The following is a 27,877-nucleotide window of genomic DNA, read 5'->3' on the forward strand; positions in this document are numbered from 1 at the left end:
ACAACATAGCACCCATGTAGGAAAAACCTTCACTTTATAATTTTTCCAAATTGACAAATAAGAAGAACCTTCTGACAAAGGGTTCCTTTGTCCAGGAAACTCACAATTATTTTGAACTATTTTGACTGTAATATTTATATAATATTTGCAGTCAATGAAAAATTGACAAAGAACAATCATCCACAACTTAGCTTCCTTAAAAATTTCTTTATTTTGTGCAATAAATGTACTGTACATTTCAAGCATAATATCAAATATACAGTCATTTAGCTTATACAGTACAAACTTATTGATGCAGATAAACCTTTTCACTGAAACACTGTTAGTACACTACAAGAAATTATTTCATTATTATTATCACATCTGTATTTTGCCCATTAAAGGAATAAAGCATAGCCTCCTTTGCTGCCATTCATTCATTCATTCATTCAGGCTGGATCAAAATAGCGAAAGAAAGGGTTATTGAGGAAGAGGACCCAAAAGTTGTCTTAGCTCTCATTCAGCACGACTTTGCAGTTGTATGATCAAGCTTGCTCAAATAATGAAAGAGTTGCCACTAACATTTTCTTGCAATCCAAATAATGGCAGTTTCTTGCTCCTAATTACCACACTGCTATATTCCAATTCTTTATACTAGCCACCAGTTGACAAGATATTAAACCCTACTGAACCCCTATGTGACATGCCGAAGGAACAGATGCATACATGTACAAGGGGGGCTATACAAAACACTGACATAAATCTGCACACAGCAGCAGCAAGCTGTTGAATCAAGTCAGGATTTTGTAGTTTTTGTGAGCATTTCTGAATAACTTTGTTGCGTAAAACAAGTAAATGAACACAAATGCTTAATATCAACTTGTCAACTCTTGCAAGTCTCCAGACATTTCTAGTAGAACACACATAGTACTGTGGTAATAGTTTTAAGGCATGAAAATGGCAAGAAAATGTTAGATCATTTCCTTGCTTGTGACCCTTGTTGTTTTGTTCCAGAAAATACACATACACCTCCCACGGATGGCTTTTAGTTTGAACCCCCCCCCCCCCCCACCTACCCCTTTTGAAATTCCAGTATAATACCTTCATACTTAAGATTTTGTGACCCCTCCCCCTTGGAATTCCCATTAACCTTCTTTGGGGTGGGTATGGATACTTTCTGGAACTGCACATTGCAAGATAGTGATCATACAATCCCAAAGTTTAAAGGGTTGTAAGAAATATGTCAAGCAAGTTTTCCAAGTAACGCAGTACATACCTTAGAAGCAACACATTTGTGGATATGGTAGCTGAAACTTAAGAATCATGCAAAGCTTAGGCTACCAATGTAGACACGATTGCAATTAGGGTGTCCAATTGGACCAGACTTATAATTATTTGCAGTGCCTTGTAACAGGTAAGAAGAAACCAAGCACAATGCAAAAAAAAAACATATCAATCAACCTCAATCAGCAAAGTCAGAATGCATGGTTTCCAAATCATTATTAATAACAAACACAGAATTAACACCCCAATCAAGAATTTTAAAAATCTGGATGTAGAAAATTAATTTGACAAAGTGCACTTTGTCGAAAACCAGCCACAGATTCAAACAGTCTCCAAAATTAAGGCCAAATTCAAACAAAGAAAGCAATAAGGATGTTTAGCCCTAGGCAGAATATTTTCCTTTTAAGTTGACGACCAAGCTTTGTCTCCGAAACTTGAATGTACTGTAAGCAGCTCATTTCCTTCTAAATGTACGAATACCTAAATATCAAGAAAAAACCAAAGGATGTTTGGGGCAGGGCGAATTTATTTGATATCCAGTACTAAAAGTAACTCAAATCATTGTCAGAGTATCTATAGGACACCAAGTAAAATCAAGTTGCATTATACCTTTGTATAGTATAAAAAGTCAGACTGGTTTTGTTTCTGTTGTTGTTTAAGAGGTAGGGGTATATGGTTCTTGTAGTCCAATGGCATAACATTGTGTGGAACAGAGATGGCCAGAACTTACAGTTGAAAGAATCTGAAAGGTTTTTTTTAAACATTTTAGACATAGTTGAGCTCAGGATTGTTAAATGGTGATAAGTTGCTATTTCATTTTAGTTTTAACTTTGTATTCTGCTGCCTTATAATTTACCATTGTACAAATCAGCACCATCATTAGTCATGATACTGTTAATTACATTCACTTGAGAGAAAGCAAGAGAAGTTGTTTTTTCATTGAAAAGAAGTGTTAAGTACATGTATGTTACAACTTATGTATTGTATATGGTGCACTGTTACCAAGAAAGAATGATGATCATTACATTTTCCAACTAATTACGCTTGAAAATCTTATGATTGCAAAGGATCCACATTTGTTCACATATTTTGTGTCAAGAAAAAGATGTCGAGCAACATATTACACAACAATATTCCAGCCTTGTGATTTGAATCACATTTACTCAGATTCACAGCAGTGTGAATTAATATAAAAGAGTCAGAATTTTTCTCGTTGATTCAAGGTTAATTGACCATCAACTTATAATAAGCTATTATCAACCTTTTCATGCAGCTGCTTACACCAATAAACTACAACAGCCAAAAAATGGTAAGCTTCTGCAACATGTATAGAAAGCAATGTGAGAAATATATTACAAAAATGTTGCAAGAATCTAGCAAGCTATATATTGCAGGGGTTTCAATCAAATGGTTTACAGTACAGTGGCTCCTAATGGTAAAGCTCTAGGAATGACGTGATGAAGTTGAATGCGACCTGGAAAAACTGTACCCTTTTTAAGCAACAGTTTCCAGGGCTTGACACTGATATTAGCTACCAGTAAGTATAAAGGCAGGCAGCAATTGTTCGGCTTAGCACCAGTTAAATATACTGTAAATTCATGCAAAAGCTTACTGGTCATAGAGATCTGAAGGCATATAATCACTACGGCTACCTTTGATGTTCAAGAGCACAATTTGAGGTCTAAAAACTAATGCTTTATTCTGATAGTAATTAATGCACATTCCTGTTCAACCTAGTTATTTTTCTTTTCTTGCAAAGTACAGTCAATAACATGCTGCAATGTGCATGTCAGTCACCTACCATTTGCAAACTAAAAGTTGTACTGTACACTCTCTACAGCAGGCTTAAATTTCTGATTCTATATGGCTACATTTTATAATTTGCCAATCCCTGTTCTGGTTGAAAAAGCTGCTCAAAAGTTGAACACTGGTTATCTTTAATTTGGTTAATCATATTTTGTGCTAATGTAAACAAATTCACAAACAATGAAATTCTCTTGTAAACTGCCAGTAGTATCTTAATTCGAAACCCCTGCAAACTTAATTATATAAGTATTACTAATGACTATGACTATAATTCTGCATTTTTGTTGTCTCCTCCAAAGGCAAAAAAGAGTACTGTACAATGATTAGGATATGAGATCGTCTTGACTTTTCTTAACACATGCTTTGACTTTCTTCTTGAAAATTCCATAGTAATCTTCCCTCCATTCTTTCTGTGAAGTAAATCATACAAGAAAGCCATTCAACAAACAAGTTATTACTATATCTCTCAGTTACTACATGCACTGTGATTGGTCAATTTAGCGGGCTTTATAATGGTATTCTACTGCACGGCCCGCTAATATGTAAAGCTGTTTTTGTTACCAAAATGTTTCGAGATTTATCGCAATTTTTTTAAACTTTTATAGCAAGTAAAGTTTAAAACTTTCTTTTACTTTAAATTGTGTATTGAAACGTGCTGAAGACTTTTTAAACAATGATTTCATATTGACTTGTTTCGCTTTAGACATGTGTCAGAAAGTTGAAGACGTTCTGCATGAATAGCAATCATTCCCAAACCACTCAGAAGCACAGTAGAGATATAATAAATATCTTACTAATCTTGTCTTCTCGGTCTGTACTGTAAGTTACAGATCCTTGTTTTATGGCCTAAGTGTGAAGTGCGCCAGCCATAAATCAAAGTGGAAAAAACTTGGTGCATAACTTACAGTATGGACCTCGAACATGGTTTGTAAGGTAGGAGAGTATCTAGTTTCTCACAATAATGTTGTACAGCACCTCTAAAATTCATTATGAAGCTTACTGTTGATTTCCTAGAAATAAATTAATGTAGGAAGACAGGTTCAAACATCATTCTAATTTATTATTCACTTATTTATTATTTATCTTGTACCTACTTGCAACTTGGAAGGAAAATTACTACTTGAGAAACGACAGAAAAAAAGAGCAGTACAGTGTACTTACAGCAGCATCGACATTGGCGGGAGACTCGTCATTAGGGTCAGAAATCATGGAAATAACACTCATTAAAATAGATTCAACTGTGTGGATTGGCAACCAACGTTCTGATGCACGTTCATAACCAAATTTGTCTTCACCAGGTTCATGAAGGATTGAGATACAGACTTCACCATCTTTGTGCACTACAAAAAAAAAAAAACAACACTACATCACTACCTTTTTTTAGGAATCATGGTTTGTAAAAAAAATCAATAACTTAATAAATTATTATAAGTCAATATTTTAAGTCTCTGGTGTTAGTTGAAACCCCTAGTAAGTTAAAGGAACTCCCCTTTCATTTGAAACAGAAATTGTCTGCAACATTGGTCTGCTTGAATTGTATAAAAAAGAAAAATTTTGCTTTTTGGCAGGGTTGGGTAGGTTTGTATATATCTTTTGCATATTGATTTAAGTTCATTAGAAAGGAAATGATTGTAAATAAAAGCTTCCTAAAATGTGATGAGTGTGGGACAATTGAAGGGGTGCGTAGAAAAAAGCCCTAAGCGAATCTTGATCTCATGTCAAGTTCTCCTTTTCTTCAAACCTAAGACTTTCTACTGTACCAGTCTGATATTTTAACCACTGAGCTAGTGAGAACTATTGAGGAGCTTGGTAATTTTGCTCGGTTCTTCAGTACCAAGCATCCTGCTGATATATTCGGCTAGGATTAGCAATCTCAAAGTCTTTAGTGTATGGTAAAATATTGAATCAGGGTAAATACGAGCCTCTGTGAAACCCTGAAGAGATGTTCATCACCTACAAGTACATCATGGAGCTTGGACAAATCAAGAGTCCTTGATAGGATTTGAAACCATTACGTCTTGCAATACCAGTTTCATGCTCACTGAGAGGTAAAAGGTATGTAGGTAAAGTCTGTATACGAGCGAAGTGACCCATCAGGCACTAACCATGAGGGCCACTGCACCTCCCGTTCACTGAGAACTGCTGGTGAATCCATCACATGTTCTCAGTAGCTTAGTAACCGGAGATTCCGCCTGGTATGCAAGAGGTCATAGGTTGAAATTTATTGTGTCATAGACTGGCATTTTTATCTGATCCTACACTCATTAAATAACTGATTAATTAAAATCTCATTGTGATCATATTCTGCAGGATTTTAGTATTTATTGATCTGGGCAAGTGAGAATGGCGGTGGCCTCATGGTTAGTGCGCTCGTCTCCAGATCGAGCGGTCCGGGTTCGAGCCCTGGCCGGGGACATCGTGTCGTGTTCTTGGGCAAGACACTTTACTCTCACAGTGCCTCTCTCCACCCAGGTGTATAAATGGGTACCGGCGAACTTAATGCTGGGGGTAACCCTGCGATGGACTAGCATTCCATCCAGGGGGGAGTAGAAATACTCCTAGTCGCTTCATGCTACAGAAACCGGAATAAGCTCCGGCCTGATGGGCCACTTGGCTCATATGCAGACTTTCCCTTTACCAAGTGAGAATGAAAAGTTACTTGCCTGGTAGGAAAATCTGCTTGTCCCAGATAATTGGACAACACTTTTTTCAAACCCTGGTAATAGTAACTGGAGCAAGTGGAGTACAATTCAGGAAGTAAGCGGGCAGTTAATGTCAAAATCAGACAAGTGCATCGAGCAAGGCAGATTTGAAATTACACACACAATTATTATCTGAATTGTACAACACAAGGTCCAACTACTAATAACAATTCCTCACGCAAAACATTTCATATGGAGAGGAGTTTGGATTTGCATGAAAATGAAAGAGCAGATGGAACAAATTTTCATAAGAATTGTTTCATACAAAGACTTGTTCTAACACAGAGGCAAAAGGCAACTCGGAAATGGGCCATTTAAATCTTATTAACAGCAAAATTTGAGATTACAAAGTCATTAAGAACTTCTTTCAAGTGAAAAAGATGGTAGTATTTTAAGTTTACAGACAGTGAGGAAACAAACAGGAAGCCATTAAAGTGCACCTAACTGATGTGCGAATGACACAGGTGTCTTAATATAGTAGGTACCTAGTTCCTAAAAGTTGCAATTGAATACTTGTAATTTGACACCCATATGATCCAGGGCTAGAAATAACAGTCGGTCATCGGACATTGTCCAACCAAATTTTGAATATGTCCGGCCAATTTCACATTATGATCGGACATGATGTCCAAACATTTAACCAACACCAAGTTATTTTCCCAGGGCTCGAAATTAACTTTTTCATTTGGGAGCCAGCTGGTGATTAACGGAAAAATTTTGGTCTCCAGATTGTAAATGTTGGTCGCCAACTTATTTATAAATAACTTACACAAGAACACGATTTTATACGTTACTTTGCATGCAAGAAGTCACAATTGAAGAGTGAAAACTATTAGAAACAACATGAGTAACACTTAATTATAAAGCTACTGTTGTTCTCAGGTGATATGTCTCTGGTCCAAAGGTGATGGTTGTCTCCATAGTCATTTTATTTTCAAATGAAGATGTTTTAAGTCCGTGGTTTTCATTGTGAGACAAAAACGGGTCCTTGCGTATTTTCCCTTTGCTACTTCTTCGAAATGCCGTTCTTTATTTTCGACTTGCTTTCTTCGAAGGATTCAAAGTTTGGATTAACCTTTTGGCTGAATCTCCATTCCCCACAAGTAAAAACTCACGTCACTCCTTCAACTGACTGGTGTCTGCCGACATTTTCGCAGCAAATGAAAAGCACATGGTGTTGAAGTTGGCCTGCGATCCCAGTTTCGGAAGAAGCCGCTGAAACAGTATGGCATGCCGTGAACGCAGTATTGACGTGTTGAAATACATTCAATTTTTCCAATTATCTTGTAATATTCAGACATTATTTTACTGGGGACAGAAAGGTGAGTTGTGTACTAGCTACCATATCCAATTGATTTCCTAATATAAAGATTTAAAAACAAAAGTTGTGTTGTGGTTTTCTTTAGTTATCGGACAAAATGCGAGTTGCCAGCTGGCGACCACTTCTGAAAATTTAGTCACCAGTGCTCAATTTTTGGTCGCATTGGCAACCAGTGAGTCGCAATTTTGAGCCCTGTCTCCTACTCCATCCATAAAATTTGGTTAGATACATTGTTTAAAGGCTCAAAATTGCAACTGGTACGGTCACCAATGCGGCTAAAATTTCATCTTTGGCGACTAAAAATTCTGGTTTAGTGGACAGCCGAAAATACGTCTGTGTTCACAGGCTACCACAATGGCGACTACGTTTCTCTGTTATGACGATCAATAACGGTTATTTTCTCAGACACTATGTCCCTCTAGAAATACATAGTCAAAGATCTTTGCTTCTACGATATTCAACATAAGAAAAGAAAGCAATATATCCTTTTGCTTTGCTGTGGAGGATTCTCTCACATTGGAAAACTTGCAAATGGCTGAATGTGTTGGAAGTTGCCCTATAATGCATTGCAAACCCTTGAGCATTGAGTAGGTCATGTATGCCTACCGATGGTGTCTCTTGGAATGCGTGAATCCTTCATAGACATTACATCAGCTACCTATACAAAATTAGCGGCCAAAAAGGTGTTGGAATTTTTTTCTTTACAGATTTTATGATTGAATTCTTTTCTGAATAAAATTCCTCCTTGATTTTTATCACTTACATTGCCGGATGGCCACTCAAGAATTTTTTAATTTTGGGCCCTTATGACTCTGACAGTCTGAGCCATATCCAGGAGCCCATTATGGACTGCTGCCATATCATAAAGCAGAAGTGTTCATCTTTCCTGTACTTGCCAAATAAAGTACTCTTCAGAAATCACCCTATTATGTGTTACGTGCATTGCGATATGCTGTTAGCATTTCAAGTATGTACCATACTCGGCTAGAGTCCTATGGGGGTCTGAATTCGCGTAAATTCAAACTAAAAATAGATCGGCCTGTGAAAATGTTGGGACAGGAATAATTGGGGTAGTTTTACACTCCTAGTGATGGGCTCCTGCTTTAATAGTAGCTTTCAATAGGAAACTAGGTTTGCTTGAAGAACACATAACCAGGAGAGATTGTTGCAGTCATCTAGTAGATAAAGTCATCTAGTTAATCATAAATGATAAATAAATCAAATTCAAATTTAGTTTTCAAGGATTTGTATTGAAAATCTTTACAGCATGCTTATAAATTTTATTATGCTAATTAATTATGCTAATCAATTATGCAAATTAATGTCCGATCAAATTGATGAGATGTCCGACCAAAATGAAGATTTGAAAGGACACATGTCCTGTTAAAGAAGAAAAATTATTTCCAGCACTGTGATCACATGCCATTATCACTTACATGACAAATAGGAGACCAATCAGAATCAAGAATTTTGTTAAAGTTATGATTAATTAATTAATTTATTTAATAGTGGGATAAAAAAAGACAAATATACACGAATTCAGAAGAAATGAGGTGACCCAGAAACAAAGATCAATCATTGCTTACAATTGTCTGAAAAATCGACCAGTTTAACACAAAATATGATCATCAATATGATATATAACCTTACGAGGAAATTTAGAACTCATGATTAGGGGTCCTTATAGTTGAATATAAGCTTAAAAAAGCCTAAAATGGGTTTTTGTTGATAAAAATTGGCTATTTATCCATGCCCAAAGAGTTTTACTTTCAATCTTTGAGGAAGCCGTGTCTAAACGAAAGAAGAATCATCTAACATAAAAACGTCATCGCGGCACAAAACAAAGAGAAAGAACAACGTGCAAAGGAAAGGTACACGCATTGGAAAAATCATGCCAAGTCGTGACGAACTTACCATTTGGATGCCAGAAATCCGATATAAATCTCATTTTCGGTGGTCTTTGTGGGTATTCTTTAGGAAAATACAAGTGCGCTTTGAACAAGCCTCCCTCGCTACAGCAGACAACAAAAAAAGGACAGAATGAGCTTTAGACTTGTAAATATTAAGGGAGGTAAAACATGTACACGAGACCACGGAAAGAGCGCCCTGTATAATCACGACTACAAAAGCATTTTTTGCGCAAACTTACTAAAAGGTGTCCGGGGGTCCAACCACCATTAATTCCCATTTAAAAAGATTGTCATCGTCGATAAGGCCAGCAGAAAAACCTTCAGTCGGATTCTTGGTTAGTTCTGGTGAAAGGAAACGACGCCATCGAATTAGCATTGCATTGGCACAAATATCACGCAAAAACAGCCACAGTTTTGGCTAAAAACCGAGAAAGATCGCATACCCTTAAGCTGTCTCTTGAGAAGAAGAGCACCTTGTTGTTCTGCACTCATTTAGCTGGCCAACAAGACAAAGTACGCCGTTTGAAGACAAGTCTTAAAACAACCAAAGACCTCTCAAAATTTTTCGAACTTCTCACGCATACTCTGTGAGTAATTTACCTCGTTTTCATGCTGTCCGCAACCGGAAGTCAACTCATATTTGAAGCTTCCTTGTTCCGGTTAAACGAAATCAAAGGCACGTTGTTCTTATTCTTTAGACCCAGAGAGAAATGGTTTTGTTACAGTGTACGAATACTATATGAGACCAGTCTTGTCGCTTGTTACCTAATCACCAAAGCGGCACATTGAGTAGGAAATGACTTGTGTCAAGTATCAGAACAAATTGTCAATCATATATGACGTATCAATTGATTCCTTGAGAACTGCTAACCAAAGAACCGTATGCTCAGGAATCGTCGCCATCTTGGGATTTCTCAAGGGTCCTTCCTCGTTCCAAGATTACTGAACCTTGCCAGGCAGTCACTCTTTCCATGAACCCTGATTCGTTCGCAGATGAGCAAACAGTCTCCAAACTTACAAAAACTCAAAGCTCTTCACCGCCAAACACGGAGCAAGGGTTTACTGGCGATAGCAGTTGCAGCAAGTGAGACCAATGGATTGGAGTTGTCAGAGGTCTCCATAATAAGCCTACCCAAAAGTGAATCGAACTGTGTCCATTCTGGAACGCTGCTGCAGAAAGCTGAAGAATTTTGCCGAAAAACTCGTGTGGTCGCAAACAAGTGCAAGGTGTTTGTTGGTAACGTCAGTTATAGAGTGAAATCTAGAGAGTTGAAGGAATTTTTCAGCTGTTTTGGTAAAGTGATTTATGCTCAAATCATCGCGGATCGCATCAAAAAGCGTTCTCGAGGGTGAGTATAATTAACAAATACAGATGCCAAAGCCATTTGCTATACTTTCATAAAAAGCAGAGGAATGCAAGAGTATTTTACAGCAGTTTACATAGTCCATGGGATTGTCTGCGGCAAGTCTAAATAATGGTGAGGGGTAGGGGGTGAGTAGTGAGGGGTGTTTTCATTACCATTATTGAGAGCTTACCATAGAGAGGCTAACCTGAGTGTTATTCAGGCTAACTACAGTAATGCTATCCAGAATGACAATGGGTGTTGCCCAGGTTTGCGGAGACAGGGCTGGGAGGTGTGCAGCTGCAATTGCCTAGCTCATCTGTGGCTTTGCACAGGGTTCTCCTCACTTAGCTCAGCTTTTTTGGCAGGTCATTGCTGTCTGTCACAGCGGTTCAGCCGTAATCATAAACCCTGTCAGTGAGGCAGGGGGCATATCAATTTTGTTAGACTTGCTTGGCATAGGATACCGGTCTCTATGTCCACTTTGCAGTACAGGCATGAGGCACTCCCTTGGTATGGTGCCATGTGCCCCAAGCCCATCATCCCCCATCTAGTCAGTGGGTCCTATCCCCTCTGAGGTTTTGCCAGTATATTCCTCACCAGTTTCACCCACAAATGAAAGTTTATTTTTAAAAAAAAGTTTCACCCACAAACAAGTTTTCTGTCCAGCTGTCTTGCATGTCAATCCAGTGAAATTTTAGCATAAAATTATTGAAGTTAATGTTGGTAAGTTGCCATCAATTGAGGGTGCAAACATCAATGCAGTCCACTTTGACATGAGACTTCAATATTTGGCATTGCTAATCAAGCACTTTCTCAACTTTTACATGCTCAGAAGGCTGCAAGTTTGATCACAGTAACTTCAATCCTGCTCATGAATCTCTTATATTATGAACTAAACTTCTATTTTTAACCATGATTGAAATAAATATATCAAGTAATACTCCATATTAAAAAATATATATATATATATTTTGCTTTGTTTCTTTTTTGTTTGGTTCTGGAACTTTTTATTCTGTCTCATATTACAGTTTTGGATTTGTGACATTTAGTAATGAATGGGAAGCACGAAAAGCAAAGGATGCTCCTGATGAGGACAGAACTCTTGACGGACGGTAACAGCCCTGATTTCACTTCCAACATTGCTAATATAAATAAATAAATGAATGAATGAAACAGCATATTTTATGGAGCAAAATATTGACAAACACTGCCCATATTACATAGTTCGCTTAATAGCAATGTATGATTAGTGACACCAATATTAAATGTTATTGGACGAGTTCAAGCAAAATGTTATCATTGTGATTTGACACTGGTGAGCAGATCAGTTATTTGCCAAAGTTTGAGGTCTAGGCAAATAATTGATCTGTGAGACACTGACAAATCATGGTATTTTGCGATAACTGAGTTCAATGGTATTGTTTTATCATTTGATTATCAAGTTTGTTGTCATATTTAAATCACTCTCTGACAGCTCAGGGAAGTGATCTGCCATTTTTCACCCAAGAGTGGGCCGGTTTCAATTACGCATGAGCAGAATATTATTTGCAACAAAACACGTTTAGACAGTACTGCACATGAGCAGACTGTTATTTGGAGGCATTTATTTGCAGGTCATGTGGTGGGCTCTGGGCCCATAGAAAGGGAGGGAAAATTGTATTGAATGATAACACTAATTATTATGTATCTTAGTGCTCGTATATCATTCTAGCATAATATATAGGTAAAGGTATTTGTACACATAGCTCTTCTTACTGAAGCCAAGTTTTTGTGCTGTTGGTCGTTTATTATTAATGGTGAACTGAAACAAATATATATTGTTACAGGACGTCTCAGATATCAAGATGACATGTGTAAAGCCAAGATATTTTTGCGATTTTCACAACAAATATGACTATGAATCTCTTTCAGCTACAATATTTGAATCAAAAGCTTATAAACTAGCTAACGATGATTTCTGTATCTTTCTAGTACATGTAGTAATGAAACTAAGAATGAACTTTAGTTATATTAGATACTTATTTTTAGGTTAGTTTTGAAAAGCTAGTGACGAATTTGAAACTCCACGTGCATGTGAGGTAATTTGCACTGAAATGTTGTACACCCCATTACATGTTACCACAGATGTAGTTATTTTGGTTGAAATGTCTACTTCCTTTTTCTTTAGAATCATGAAGGTTTGTTCACCTGAAAGGAAGAAAAAAGGTACCTAACCACTTTATAAAATTATATTAATTCTTATAACTCAAAATAATAGGTCTTTTCTTGTGAACAACCATTATTAATAACAGTGTTATTTACAATGACGTTTCTGTTAAATTACTTGGTCTGCAAACAAGTGGTTTCTTGTCCAGTCTTTGCATAGTTCTCATGCCAATTTTTTTCACTGGTGCTCTGTTTCAGGCCAGTCTCTATCTGGCCAGTTAATGAGACAAGAATGTGGTAAATAAATTCTCTATCTCCATTTTATATTATATGATTGCCTTTGTGTAATACCGTTACTCTGTCTTTTTGTAACACATATTCATTACTGTGCTTGAGATAATTCACTCCCAGGCTTTCACGAGATTATAATTTCAGCTGAGTGTAATAAATGATGGTAGCCTGCAAGAGCATGCAGTTTTTTTTCGGCTCTTGTTTCACACACCGTTATTTTTGGCGGAGACAAGCGACAGCCAGAAATACATCTGCATTCACAGGCTACAATAAATTATGGTAACTGTTTGAAGTTTTGCTTAAAGCTGGTCAGTGTAGTTTTTTCTCAATATTGGTGCTCTCTGCAGTCTTTTCTGCCCCATTGCTCTGTATTCTGATGGCAGTTGTCTATGAATGTTTATAGTGGTCCATGCTCTTAGCTACAACTAGCTAGTTCTCAGGCATGCCACTTAAACTGAAAGAAAGAAATGTTTCTGTGAAATAAAGATACCAGCAGTAGGCTTAAAAATCCCAACTGGTAGGAGGCAGACCAGTTGGCTATTTACAAGCGTGACCAAGGAGTTGAACTAGGGTCTATCACGAAACAACTCCAGCTAAGTGGTCAGAGCAGAACTTGATCCTATGACCTCCACTCATCAAGTCCCAGCACCCTCACCACTTGGCCACACTGCCTCCACATAGTATTTTTATCAAAGTCTGTCAGTAATTAAGATGAAAAAGGAAAGCATTAGGCAGACTTGGATTGACAGATTTAAAAGCAATGCCTGTCCACCTTTAAAACTTTTGTTAAGAACACATAGTTTTCATAGTTTTTGAATGTGTCCATTACCAGAAATGAGCAAAGAAATGTCAGTAAAGCCCAGACTCTTAGACCAGCAACATCATAAGCCTCCTGTATTACAGGAATGCCTCCACCCTCTCACATTGTGTGGAACAAACATGTTTTCCATAGCCATTTTAGGCTTGAATGCCCTGGGGGACTCCCATATGAAAAGGATGGGGGTGCTCATTGTAAATTTTGAAAAAAAAAACCCTAAGAGGTACCAAGATCCTGTTTTGTGGGTGTGGCTTCAAATTTTTTCACCCCTACTTGTACCAATTCTAATTACAACACATTACTTCTTATCATATTTTTTTCTGCTCAATACCCTAAAAGGTGTAGTGAAAGCTTCCTCTGGGGCCCTTTCAGGGCCGAACACACTAAAAGATGCCAAAACCATTTTTTTGACCCCTAAAATGTACGACAAGCACCCTTGTCCATTTTATAGTCATTTGGTAGTTACAAATGATAAAAGAATGAATACAGTCTGTAAATCCAAGTCTACTTTTCTTCACAGGTGCTAAAAACTTCATTCATGAAACCACTCTAGAGGTGAGCAAATCAACCACTTAAAGGATTTTTACAGTTCACAGCTCCAAAAAATATTTCTGCATGACTCACACCTTCAAGCTACTCACTAAAAACGTTTTGAATGCACATGTATAATTTTGGCTCTGGATTGACTAATGATTCAGGAAAGCATTTGCCCATCAACCCCATCAGAAAACTTTGCTCTGAAATGTCAGCTTCACAAAGGTGCAGTGGCAGTTAATTTACATTTATGAACTTCAAGTTAATAAAAAAAATTCTTTCACTTGCCTGCTGATGTAGTGCAACATCTACTTAGCTTGGTTCATTTATTGTGAGATTAAAATGTCCTATTTATTCCCCAAGAATTACACAATGTAGTGACCTCAACCAGGGCTTAAATTCAGGACATTTGATCCAGAGTCCAGCTTACTTACCATTAGGCCACTGTTAACGTCTGCATATGAGCCAAGTGGCCGATCAGGGCGGCACTTATCTCTGGTTTCAGTAGCATGAATTGACTATCAGTATTGCTACTCCTCCCTGGATGGGATGCTAGTCCATCTCAATGTTAACCCCAGCATGAAATTTGCCGGTACCCATTTATTCACCTGGGTGGAGAGAGGCACTGCGAGAGTAAAATGTCTTGTGCAAGAACACAACACAATGTGCCCAGCCAGGGCTTGAACACAGACTCCTCAGTCCAGAGGCAAGTGTACTAACCATGAGGCCAACACATCTCCCTTAAAACGCTCATAAACAACAGTCTATAAATTGAGTCAGAAGGTCAAAATTTCCTTAATATATGTTTCTAGGAAGCACTGGAGTGTTATAATAAAAATGGCAGTGGCAACAAGGAAACAATGGATGAAGAAGATGATAACAGTGAAGAAAACACGATTCAATCTGTGTATGTACAGCACAATGCTTTTTAAACCAATGAAACTTACTTTACCTTTTAATTTATCATTCCCCCGTCAAATCATTACACAGTCTCTTAGTGTGTGGTGATCATGGAACATGTCCCTGCTAGCAAATAGAATTAGATGGAATCACTGTGTACCTGCAAACAGTTCCCTTCTGTAAATTCTGCAAGGGATTCCAACCTCCCACTTTCTTTTACAGGACCCCTCTGATAACAGTGTTTAATACACTGATGGGTCATCCTGTTAAAATATTAATTTTGTGATTATTGTTATAATTATTTTTGCTCCGCTAGAATTATCTCACTCAGAAGAGTGGTACATCTCCTATCATTGTAACATGACTGTGTTGTTTTCCCAGCTTTTTTACTTCTTTTTTTAACACCTTAAAGCTGACCATGTTCATTTGTCTCTTTTCCACAGGCCAGCAGTTTTTCGGCTCAATGAATACACCATGCTTCACATTTTCTCATATTTAGGTCCGAAGGACAGGATTAGAATTGAAAGGGGTATGGTACACCAAAGAAATTTACAATTATCAATCAACACTTGATACTCAAAACATGCTTTTATCATTGGTAGTAGTATTATTTGAACCAATATCAGTAGCAGGTAAATGTATTTCGACTGAGACCCTTTGGCCAAAACGAGAAATAATGATTTTATGCATCAGTCAATTCCAATTTCATTGGTTTAAAAAGCATTGTGCTGTACATGTACTGTTGTCCTTGAAGTCTTACCGTTGCATTAAAATACTGAACAGTTGAACGTTTTATTCCCTGATTAATAAAAAAACTGCAGAGGTGTTGGAAGGCGACGATCCCGGGGTTGGGGCATTTGCCCTCTTTCTTCGTCCCCACGCTGGGGCATTTAGACAGCTTATGTGTCCCCACCCCGGGGAATTTGCCCATTTATTTAAAAAAAAATGCTAATGCCCAGGGTTTAGCCTGGCGGGGGCGGGGGGGGGGGGGGGGGGGATGGGCACTGCTGGAATTGACTGATGCATTAGTTAAACAAGACTAAGGCTTTCTGGCAATGAGTTTGAGACTATGAGACCAAAAGAAGTGAAAAAAAAAACACAAAACTTTGTAACTCATGCCAACAGCTTCCAAGATTTTGAGATTATTGGATCAAAAATTGTTAATTAGTTACCAGTTATCGTGGGTAACAGTACGTTCAGTCCACAACCTTTTGCACCCATGTTTACTAATAACTGACAGTAATTGAAGGGTTGTGTGGAAGAAAGCTCCAGGTGAATTTAGAAAACTTTGAGGTAACCATTCTTGATGCAATTCAATTCAAAATTTCAATTTCAATTTATTGTGCAATAGTTACAGAATTTTAAATTTTACATCAGTATTATAAAACAAAGATGGGAAAAGAAATAAATGTTGCACGTGGCTATGGAGAAAATTAAAAAAAAATGTGCGTGGTAACCAGAGTAACCACTGGCTTTCGAACTGGTTACCACCATGTTAAAGTAGATGTAGAGAACAAAAATACATTACTGAAAATAAAGTAGATCTGTGATATCAGTTGAAGATCTTGAAACACCTTCCAGCCATATTGTTGCAGTTTACTCATTCATTCATTATTGTCTAAAAGAACAAGACAGTTATAATTTTGAGTTCTTTTTAGACAATAATTAAAGCCAGAATAAACTGAAAGTTGCTGGTGCGTATTTCAATCCTGGCCACCTCAAAATTTTCCAAAAGTCACTTAGTGCTTAACTGGTATTCCACGCACCCATTCAATTAGTTATTGTTATTATGAATGTTTTTTGTCTGTAACGAAATTGAAGGACTGACAGCACATTACCTGTTTTCTTCCAGTGTGCAGAAGGTGGAGGTTATTAGCCATTAAGTCATGGCACTGTTTGAATCATCTTGACTTCCATGGAGCCTTCACATCATTCAAGGGGATCGGAGGTATTTCTTAAATACATGTACCTTTATTTTAAAGTTAGTCATTGTTGCAGTTGTGATTTATTCTGAAATGGTGGCACCTTCTCTGGAGCTGACCTTTATTCCTTGTTGCTATGACAACCAATTATTACATCTTAAGGGATCTGCAGTACATTGTACTTACTGGTGTGATATCAGTCAAATATCTGGAACTCTTTTTCGCCAGCATTACAGGGCTTCATGCAGCTTAATAAAAATTTCAAATATCAGTTGACGTGTACATTCTACACTTTTTCTTTGCATTTTTCAACCTTATTTTTAGACTTGTCTGAGTTTGAGATAGTTATTTAACATGGTAATAACTGCCACTTGGTGTTTATTTCAGGTCTTACTGATGAAGTTCTGTGGTCCATTTTAAGACGTGGATGCCAGAATCTTACTTCTCTGGATTTGTCTCTGTCACCACATTTCTTGACAGAATTTGCTGTTCTCTGTATTGGTACGTTTTGTGCGGTACACTAATTTAGCTGCAGAATAGCTTTCCTTTCAGTTGGTCAGTGTCTGGCAACAGGAACTCTATACACTCTTCATTAATTTAAAAGATCCTGGGTTCAAATCCTCCTCCCTGCCGCTAGTCAGATTGATTTGCATTTAGTGGTCCCAAATTCAACTTCTCTGTGCTTTGGTCAGACTCTCATCAGTTGGGATTTTTAACAAGTTTTTGTCCAATTTACAATATTTGTTGATGTATTCAAGTGTCCCCAATTACTACAGCAGTGCTTAACACATTGATGCCTAAATAAAGTGATCTATTTTTGTTTATTTTAATTTATAATGGCAGAAATGTGTTCTACTTAAATAGGTTATGTAATCAATATTCACATCTGGGGTGCTGCTTAATTTAATTTAATTTTTTATTTTTTTGCCCCAAATAGCGAAACAGTGCAAATCATTGAAGGAAGTTGATTTGAGTGGAGTTGCTGTCAATACATCTTCTTTAAAAGCTTTATCCAAAAGCTGTACACATCTGCAGGTAACAAGTTAATGAATTAAAGATCTACCACAATGCTAAGGTTTCTTACTGGGCACATGTATTTTTGCTCTCATTCATTCTTTCATGTTTTGTTTGTTTTGTCAGTTGATGATTCTTTCAATCATCAATCTGTCATTATCAATCAATCAATCAATCAATCTGTCTATCAGTCAGTCAGTCAGTCAATCAGTTGGGCAGTTAATCATTTATTCATTCACTCATTCATTTGTTAGTTAACTCATTCAGGCAAACACTTGAACAAGTTACATGTGTTACCCTTCACAGTTCTCATACAAGTAGACTTGTGAACAAAATGTACGGTGAGCAGTAATTTAACTTGCTTATATTTTTACAGAAAATAACCCTTCAAAAGTGCTACAGAGTGGGTGAAAAAGCGTAAGTCTTCTTAACTCTGGTGATTACATGCTTCTGCATACACTATGCATGCCAAGTTTATAGTTATGCATATCAGGGCTGTATTTGACTCACTTTCTTTGTACAGTTTTACACTGTCATACCTTAACTGTAGTTACAAATTTGTGCTAATTTCATCATTCATGTAAGCTTGTACACAGACTTCTACATATAGCTGAAAGCTTGAAGCGATATACATTTTTTTTCCCTGGAAATGTCTTCATTATGTTCTAGCCCGGTTGCTTAATATCCATTTTTTTATTAGAAATGTTTGATTTTGTTAATGGAACAAAACACACATACGCACACCCAAAACCTATTGCACAATGTTTACTGTGGACAAACTCCAAACACTTACTCTTTTAATTGATTACCAGTTATTCCTTTTCATTGTTATTTTGTTGGTACATCAGAACGGAAACTCCTAGTTGATAAAAAAAGTTAACACTTTAATTGTTTCCCAGTCTCTGGTGGCTATTTAAGAACTGTAAGAAATTGAGCCATGCCAATTTGGAAGGAAACAAAAGTCTCAAAGGGCAGGTAAGATGATGCAGGGTCAATTGTCTAAGATAACTCTGATACTCTCTTTATTCAGCTCTTATGGATTTGATTATTGTAGAATAACTGGCAGAATGATGGTCTTAAGCAGTGTACATATTTTCAAATTTGGGCATGCTTGAAGATACGATGCCCCTACTTCCCATCTCTTACTCTTTAGCTTTGTTCCTTTTGTTATCATTGTTCGTCATTGTCATCATCATCATTGTTGTTGTCGTCATCATCATTATCATGGTCATGGTCATCATCATCATCCTTGTTATCATTATCCTTGTCATCATGGTTGTAGCTGTCATTCATTGACGTCACTATCAGCCTTGTAATCTGGAGTAACTGCAGTATTAAAATCATCAGCATTAGATCATCTTTTTATTGAGTGTCATAAATCAAAAGCAAAGCAATCACAAAGCTCAATCCCATCAGATGTGACTGCAATGATTTGCAATGAAAGCCAATAAAGCCGTTAAAAAAATGTAAACAGCACAAATATTTTAAACACCACAACAAACCAGTGAAAACCCAATATAAATACACATAGCAAGCCCTAAGTATTGAATAATGCTCTGTTTTGGTTTCCATCCAATTGTTTGAGTCACACTGCATTATTAAGCAACACTGCAAAGCTATTCCACATTAACTATCAATACTCAACGACAAGTCAGCAGGGGTTTCATTAATGTTTCCAGCAGTAGGGCAACTGGTTTTCACAGGTGGGTGAAACGTTTTGAACTGAACTTCTTTAAAAAAAAATTTCCTCTGGATAGCTAAACCATGTGCACAAAATGATCTTCACTGCTGGTCAATTTGCCCTGTGCCATGCCCTTAATGAAACCCCTGAGCCACACAACCGTCATCTTGTCCTTGTAAACTTCCATCTAGTGTCTATCTAACTATCTATTATGTTTTTCTCTCGCCAGTGTTTCTTCATGCTGCCACCATCTTGTGAAAATTTGTATCTAAAAGAATGCACTCAGGTACAATATATGATGTTCACTCCAAAGGAGCTAGGTCTAGATGTGCTTTTTCATTCATTTTCTATCAACTATCTTAAACCCCCACTATCTCGAACTATTTTTCGTTTCCCTTGAGGGCTCGAGATAGCAGCAGGGTGAAAAGAAAAGAAAATTTCGGGTACTAGCCCGAAAATTGTTCTCACTAGCCCCAAAAAGTTTGCCTCTTACAGTACTTCAATCTGCAATTTGAATTTCCTCAAAAAGGCTTCAGACAGAATCCCCAAGTCTGACTGTGACATCCACCAATTTTGGGGCAATCGGACAGGACTTTATTTGCACACTGAGCAGGGATCAATTATTGTGAAGTCATTTGATTGACAGGAAGACCAAAGAGCTGATAAAAAGCTGTAAAAGGAACGAGGCTGGCGAAGATTTGGAAAGATTAAGATGGATTGCAATCAAAAGAGTTAAATAATGTTCCAATTAACTTGTAACACTTAACCTTTAACACTTAAATTTCGGAAAATTGATTCTCATTATTATCTCCTTATTGCACTCATACGTCAACATACAAACACAACAAGGCAGACACCGCTGCATAGAGGACACTTTTGACTGGTCCCGAGGAAGCCTTTCTTTCTGTAGGCTCGACGTATTTGTGGTTTACTGTTTGATAGTCACAAAGGTTCTTGGTTAAGTTCCCTGAACCGCAGTCTTTAAGAAAACTGTAGTAAAGTATTTCTGAATGATTTAAGTGTGGTTTTGCTATAGTTGACAGATAAAGGAATGGGCCATCTCGGTGATAAATGTAAGAACTTGAAAACTATTGACATCTCAGGCTGTATCATGCTGACTGATGAGGGAATCCTACAACTCACACAGGTCAGTTATGGTAAGGGAATTGCTGGAGTAGAAACTGCCAGGGCGTAATTTTTATTCAAGGGACTCTTATCGTTTAATATTTAGCCTCCTAGTAAACAAGAATAGGGAGCGTAAGAAACCACGACGGCGACGCCGAGGACAACGTCTATTGGAAAATGATTTTATATTTTATCTCCGAATCTTGTGGTACCCTAAAGTCATTCAGTTTGTTTATCACTGTCAAAGCTATCACGAAACGGAATATAGGACACATCGATAAATTCGAAATAAAAATTTTAAAAATTAGCCGTCGTGGTTCACGTTCTGGAGACAACGCAGAATTTGTCATTTCACGTTCTTGTTTTGCAGAGGACGGCAAAGAAATGTACCAAGAGTTATAACGCACGTGCACAGCCATTGTTCTCCTCATTAAATCGTTTGTTTAGCGACGTTGCCGTTGCTGTTGCCGTTGCCGTCGTGGTTTTCTTAAGCTCCCCAATGAAGTTCAGGGGAAGGGGGCACTCTCCCGTTTGAAAAGGTCGGGGATACTCATCAGAAAAATAATGAATTAAACCCCTGAACGGGAATTTATCAGGGCGTGGGTCGAGATTCACTTGACCCTTAGAGAGACTAAAGATACCCCTTTAAAACAAACATGGCAGCGTTACTTATTATTTCTTTAAGGGTAACCCCTAAGAGATATTTAGATGGCTTAAAATAGTCGCGTTTCGTCCTGAACTACTAATGTACGAATCAGAGGGATTAGGGACAATCTTGTTTTAAATTTAATACTCTTCAGATATGTGATGTCTACCAGATACAGTCGAACCCCTATTAAGCAGCCAGTTGTCAAAGTCTCCTCTATTAAACGGCCCCTCTATTACCTCTATTAGCCGCCAACCTTCTATAAGCGGCCACTGTCCATTTCCCGGGGGTGGCCATTTAATAGGGGGTGAACAGTACTCTGTTAGTAGAGATTCCACCGCCATACCGAGTGCCTGGTGACAGCGAGTTGTTGGCACCTTAGAAATGAATCCGTAGTTACATGTAGGTCTCAGCCTCAGAAGGCTACCATACACCGGTTAGGAAAATTCAGACAGACATCTGGACAGCTAGGTTGGGGATTGGATAAAGGAGAGTCACCTTACCCAATAAAAAACATAAGATTACAAAAAAACCATATGCTAGGCTCTAGATGACAACTTCGTTAGATGGGAGAATGATAGTAAATCAAGAAGCTTATTCGCTTGCTAGATCGTTAGCTAATTATACCCAAACAGAGCTAGTGGGTTAGCATAAAACACGGTGAAAATAACTTTTATAAAGTCGAACACTTGGGTCATACTGATATTCCTGACCTGACGTGACACTCGTCATTGTAACTGCTTGTTTGGTTAATGATATGTTGTTTGATTCTTGTTTCAGCACTGTTGTATGATTGAATCATTGGCTCTCTCCCAGGCTGGACCAAATGGTTAAGATATAACAAAAAAATTATTACCAATTCTATTGTTGTATTTTCAAGAGAGTGGAAATGCTATTTATTTACGGTGCAGTGTCTTCGCAATTCTGTATTGTTATGTAAGAATTCAATAGAGGAGTGCGACTTTGGGACTCAATGGCTTTAACAATAAAATGGGCAAAATGAGTTTACACTCCTTCAGTCAAGGATACAAGTACCGTTTCGTTTGATTATCTGAGGAGTTCCCCATTCCTACAAAATTACAAGCAGTTGTGAACACTCTGAAAGAAAGTGTTTCGAAGTTTTTGGGCGCCTTAAGTCAATCTTTATACGAAAAACCACTTGGCTCAGTCATTGAGTCAATGCTTGGATTTCCAATAGTTTAACTTTAACCTCGTTGAAGAGTACTTACTCCGTTTGAAAGTTTAGTAAACACACAGGAATTATTTGCCTGCTTTTACTTAGTGACCAGCCATGGATTGCAGGGTATTGGAAATTTGTTACTTCTGGTGAGTGTAGGAAAATATTGATTAGTAATTTCCTTTTAAACCTTAAACAGAATTTATTAGAGTTAACCCGTGGTCGTTTGATCCAATGGCATTGCAGATGTGATTTGTTTTCTACCAATCAGGTGCAAATCCCAAACAAATCCTGATCGCCTCTGCGCGTTTTCCCGCTCTTTTTTCCCGAGTTTGCTACCGGCTTTCTTCGGGTTGCTTCGGAAACGTACTCATTACATGTTTATTAGATTTGAAAATATAGGTAGGACCCTGCGCGCGCTCTGATTGGTCAAAAACCCATGTTTTATCAGAGTTTAGAACATAGAAAAAGCGTGTTTTATTGTTTTTCGCCACATTACCTCCATGTGATAAAGCAAATGAAGAAACCTAAGCCGTATATTACTCTGTGGTAAAACACTACGGGCATTTGAGAGAACTCGAGAAATGTAGAAAACACTCGCCTGCGGCTCATGTTTTCTACATTTCCCTCACGTTCTCAAATGCCCATTGTGTCTTATTACAGTGTAATTCACGGCTTAGGCTTCTTTATTTGTTAAATATCATAATGTAGTAATTGGCTGTTTTATTTGTTTGAGTTTTGCGATATAGTCATTGTTACGAGCTAAGAAAGACGCAAATTTCTCTTGTACTTGACGTCCGGCCAACATGGCTACAACGTCTTTGGGCCTTGGTTGCAAACCATCAATTTTGTTTCGTACGTAAGCTTATTACACTGAAAACCTTTCTTGTTGTGATCCTTTCAGAGAAAGCTGGATCTATCAAAGAATTCTGTTGTGAATGACGAGTTATTATATACCATTGGAAGAGGTTGTATCCATCTAAGGTAGGTTTGCTTTTTCTTGCTGGTGAGAAATACAATCGAAGCTGCCTCATTCATGCAAATCTCTTATCCTCGGTATGGGGTAGCAAATTATATGGAATAATTCTATTGATAAACCCCAACGAAAATAACCCCCTCCGCGCTTGTGCTCCAACGTGAGCCTGCCCGCAGGCTAACTTTCCTGTAACGCTAAATTCATTTCTATAGTGAGTTCCTTCCCAATCCTCCCCCTTACCTCAACATGTCTTCATTCTCTCCTTCGATAGATTCAATCTTAAGTAATTAATCGAGTCTTCGAATAGGAGTATTCCTGTGTAATCCATAGAACAGGAAAAATCAGGGTTAAATTTGTAACAACCGTGGAGTAACTCAACTGAGGGGGTTTTCGACTTTTTTTGCAGTTCTCTAAACCTGGATTCATGTGAAGGAGAAATAACAGATGCAGGGATACAGTGTCTTGTCTCTTGTTATCAGCTGTCTTCACTTGTTATTAGCTACTTAGACAAGGTGGGTACCCAGTGACAAAAGTCAAGAAGGATACTGTGTAACAACAAAGCGACTCAATTTAGTAAGGCCAACTGAGAATTTTATCTTTGTTCCCAGTGGTAGGCAAAATATAACTGCGTTTTTGCTCCAGGGGATCCCTTGAAATTGATCGGGTTTTGCTTAAAACGTGTGCTGTGTAGCCTGTGTAACTGTTGTTCAGTTGTTGTACAGGGGGTCTGGTTGTTTCAAAGCCGTGTAACGCTAACCCAGCTTTAAAAGTTAACCAAAGAAGTCCTTTTTCTTGTAGAGGAACGTTTTTCACTACTCATGTTTTGTGTAGTTTGAGATTATTCAAACTCAAAACTGAAGGACAAACACTATAAACAGAAAACCTCACCAAAAAGTTCCAAAACTGAATTCTCACTGATCCTGGGTTAGCTTAATCGGGCTTTGAACAACATGGCCCTGATCAATATCGTTTTCTTGTCAGATAACAGACGAGTGCGTGGTTCACCTGTCTGCAAATGGAACTCTGGAGCGGCTAGTGGCTAGAGTGTGCACAGGACTCACTGATAAATGTGAGAGATTATTCGTTACATTTTTGTCCTTATCCCATTTCCTGTTTAAAGGACTACTATCATAATTAGGGAGCTTAAGCAACGACGACGACGACGCCGAGGACGACGCCTAGTAAAAAATGAATTTATATTTTACAAGCGAAATTCGCGATTGTCTAGATCTGTTCGGTACGCCAATGGCTCTAAAAACGTGTTTAAGCTAAATATGCAACGACGGCGTTTAATTCCAAATCGAAATACGAAAAATTAGCCGTCGTCGTCCACGTTCCGTAGACGACGCAGAACTTGGTCATTTCATTTTGTCGTTTTGCAGAGGACGGCAAAGAAATGTACAAAGATTTATAACGCACGTGCACAGCTATTGTTTTGCTCAGTAAACCTTCTGTTTGGTAACGTTCTCGTTGCCGTCGTCGTCTTAGTTTACGTAAGTTCCCCATTGACTTCAGCTGAACATCATACATAATTTTCAACTACCCCAGGAACATGCCCCGAATGTTTCGCCTCGCGCCATGATCACGTCAACGGCTCGTGCTTGTTCTGCACTTAGTCTGATGCAAATACTGCAATCTGATTTGGCTGAGCTATCGTAATGAATCGCCGGGCCATTAGTGTGCAGTGACTGGATGTTATCTGCAGAATGGCGACGTTTTCTCGGTATTCAGAAGTTTCATAGAAGCACCTAAAAACGTTACTGAGCCATTAAGTTCCTCTCAAGACTAAGAACATTCGCCGGTGTTACTCAACTTTAAAAACTCGAAATTGTCGAAAAAAACTTTTGAGGACGGGAAAAAGACGGTTCAGTCCGCGCGATTTGCTGATACTACGTAGAAAAATAATTGAAAATGATTATTTGCAAGGAATTTCAGTCAGAATTCAGTTATTCGTTCTCGATTTCTGAGGTGGTAGTTGATTCAGCCTTCGGCCTCATCAACTGTAGAAATCTCGGAGGAAGTTAAACAGGAAATATGGACGCATTTTTCTCTCGTTATTTTCACAGCAATTGAGAGTCTGTTACAGCATTGCTGTCAGCTGACAATCTTGGACATCAGTGGTTGTGGCAACATCACGAACGCATCTGTTGAACTGCTGGCTCTGTATTGTGCATCGGAGGAGCGACCCAGTCTCACCTGCACTGTGGGAGGTAGGGACTGGTCTCTTTAGAAACAGTTACTTTACCGAGAATCTCGACGTTTCCCACGTCTGCATCTTCATTCCCAAGGGACCAGTGTTTTGTTATATAGCTGGAGTTTAGTGTTAAGAAATAAGGCAAGGAAAAGTCAAGGTAATCTCAGTTAGTGGGAGAGCGGGAAACCCTCCTGTTTACTTTACATAAGGCGAACTTAAACTTTTAAAAAAGCATAGTTAATCATCGTAAACCCTCACTTAGTAAAATCATTCTCAATGAACCCTTCAGGTACATCCATCGATGAGGAAGCAATAGCTAGACTGCAGCAGACATCGTGTCGGTGTCACGTGTTTCGTGATGATTTCTCCATTAGTACGAGAACTGACGCTGTTCCGTCTTATGGCTCAGGTACGTATGTTACTTAAACCTTTTTTTAAACTTCATTCACCTCGCTTGTTTCTCGGCCCGAAGCCCACGATCTGAGGTTTCAATGGGGTTCGAGGCCTTGATCGTCGCACACTAATGCAAAAGCTCTACCAGCTAGCTATAAGATTGCTGGGCTCGGGTCAGTAGCGGTGCGTTTTTTGTTGCGAGATGGGGGAGGTGAAGCGAAGGGTTAAAAAAAAACCCAAAAACTCGCGCTATTTATTCAACCAATCATAGCCATGCCTTTTTTCCGCGCTTGGCGCTCGTTGCGTGTGTTCATTTATAGGTCTTATTGGCGTATTGTTCTGATTTGATTGACTCTTTAAGTTCCTTTGGATTTGGTTTCCGACTGTCAATTTAAGAGGAACTGAAAATAGGAAGTAGTCTCCGAGTAGTTGGTAGCCTCTTCCAGGCGTTCACTTAGTTGGGACGCAGCGCGAAATAAAAAACGGCTGAGCGGAATAAACTGAAGAGACAGGTTTGGTGCACCTTCCCGCCCCGCGCCTCTTCCCTATTTTGTCGTGCGCCATATTGTTCGTACTGCGCCCCAAACTGAACGGCTGAAAGAAGCGACGTAGTCGACGGGTCTTCTTGTACAATGGTGATTGATAGAGTGATAGAGGAGAAGTCACGAAAACGATGCTGCTCTTATTTTGCCATTGTGCTTCAAGAACCGACATCTACATAGATTAACTCTTGAATTGTTTACAGGCGCTTTCTACCGCGAGGACGACGACGATGACGATGAAGCGTTTGAGGAATTTGGGGACGAGTTTGATGATGATGACGACGAAGGCGCAGAGCTCGTTCACAACATAGTTGATGACGAGGAGACCTGGATGGCAGAGGACTCGCTATGGTGGCGACCAGACGATGCAGAAGATTACCTGGAGGCTGATTATCCTTCGTTACTGGCGGAACAGTTGTACCGGTCTTAATGAAAGGAAAAGGAACGAAGAATCTCTCTTTAAATGAAGTGCCGCTCGCGTTACGGACGCGAGCGTGACTAGTGTCACGAAAGTGACGAGAAGTCTTAGAATTGTGTGACCTAAGTCTGCGTGACGAACTGCGTAAACTCTTTAACATAGTACAAATGGTTAAGACAGCTATCTGGTCTGTTATTTGGTCAGGAAAAAAAGACAGCCAAACTAATGCCCCATGACGAAACAGCAGTGCGAGCTACTAATAATTGAATGGCGTGACTCAAATTGCATAACTTGTAACGTATATGAATGGTACGAAATGTAACTTGGTAGCCGATGAAAAGGACGAAGAAGTTTGTTGTTTTCCAAAAAAAAAAGAACGAAACATACTAAGAACATTACTTATTTGCTCTTATCGCTTCTGTTTCTCAACCTCGTTCCCAGGGTCTCTCATCTTACCGCCCCTTGGAGCGAGCGAAGAGAAACCCTGGTTGGGTCTGGTCACGTGTCTCCCAGAATCTGGATGGATGAAGGGATGGGCGGCCTAGTAGGAATCTTGTCTATACTTAGCCCACGGGAGTGCGGGATGTGTTGTCACCAAAGTAAACCAAGAACGATATGTTCTGCGGCAATGTCCGGCGGTAATACTCTGCAAACGCCGAGGAAAGCTTATGCATCATCTAATGGCGGAAATCCAAGTCGCTGAAGGTTGTATGGTTCAGTGAAGGACATTACATATTGTAAAAATCTCTCAATA

At 38.5% G+C, this 27,877-nt stretch overlaps 2 protein-coding genes across 2 annotated transcripts; one reads left to right on the forward strand and one right to left on the reverse strand.

Moving 5' to 3' along the window:
* Positions 1–192: 192 nt before the first annotated feature.
* Positions 193–9,599, reverse strand: LOC110051973 (ubiquitin-conjugating enzyme E2 G1-like). The gene is made up of 5 exons (XM_020758089.2): positions 9,446–9,599; positions 9,242–9,344; positions 9,007–9,104; positions 4,231–4,409; positions 193–3,479 (listed from the first exon to the last, which is right to left on the reverse strand). Exons 1-5 carry the CDS (start codon positions 9,492–9,494, stop codon positions 3,393–3,395), a joined length of 516 nt encoding a protein of 171 aa, XP_020613748.1. The 5' UTR covers positions 9,495–9,599; the 3' UTR covers positions 193–3,392.
* A 98-nt stretch (positions 9,600–9,697) lies between these two features.
* LOC110051970 (putative RNA-binding protein EEED8.10) lies at positions 9,698–27,505 on the forward strand. The gene is made up of 21 exons (XM_020758085.2): positions 9,698–10,351; positions 11,377–11,460; positions 12,516–12,553; positions 14,122–14,156; positions 14,948–15,042; positions 15,479–15,564; positions 16,888–16,983; positions 17,345–17,458; positions 17,895–17,992; positions 18,348–18,388; positions 18,871–18,946; positions 19,882–19,938; positions 20,689–20,799; positions 22,204–22,252; positions 22,706–22,749; positions 23,505–23,584; positions 23,983–24,088; positions 24,558–24,645; positions 25,643–25,786; positions 26,060–26,179; positions 26,909–27,505. The coding sequence occupies exons 1-21, from the start codon at positions 9,996–9,998 to the stop codon at positions 27,133–27,135; spliced, it is 2,145 nt and encodes a 714-aa protein (XP_020613744.2). The 5' UTR covers positions 9,698–9,995; the 3' UTR covers positions 27,136–27,505.
* The last annotated feature ends 372 nt before the right edge of the window (positions 27,506–27,877 follow it).

Source organism: Orbicella faveolata, unplaced genomic scaffold (genome assembly GCF_042242905.1).
Source record: "Orbicella faveolata isolate gen_17 unplaced genomic scaffold, um_ofav_v1 contig_47, whole genome shotgun sequence".
Classification (NCBI taxonomy): domain Eukaryota; kingdom Metazoa; phylum Cnidaria; class Anthozoa; order Scleractinia; family Merulinidae; genus Orbicella; species Orbicella faveolata.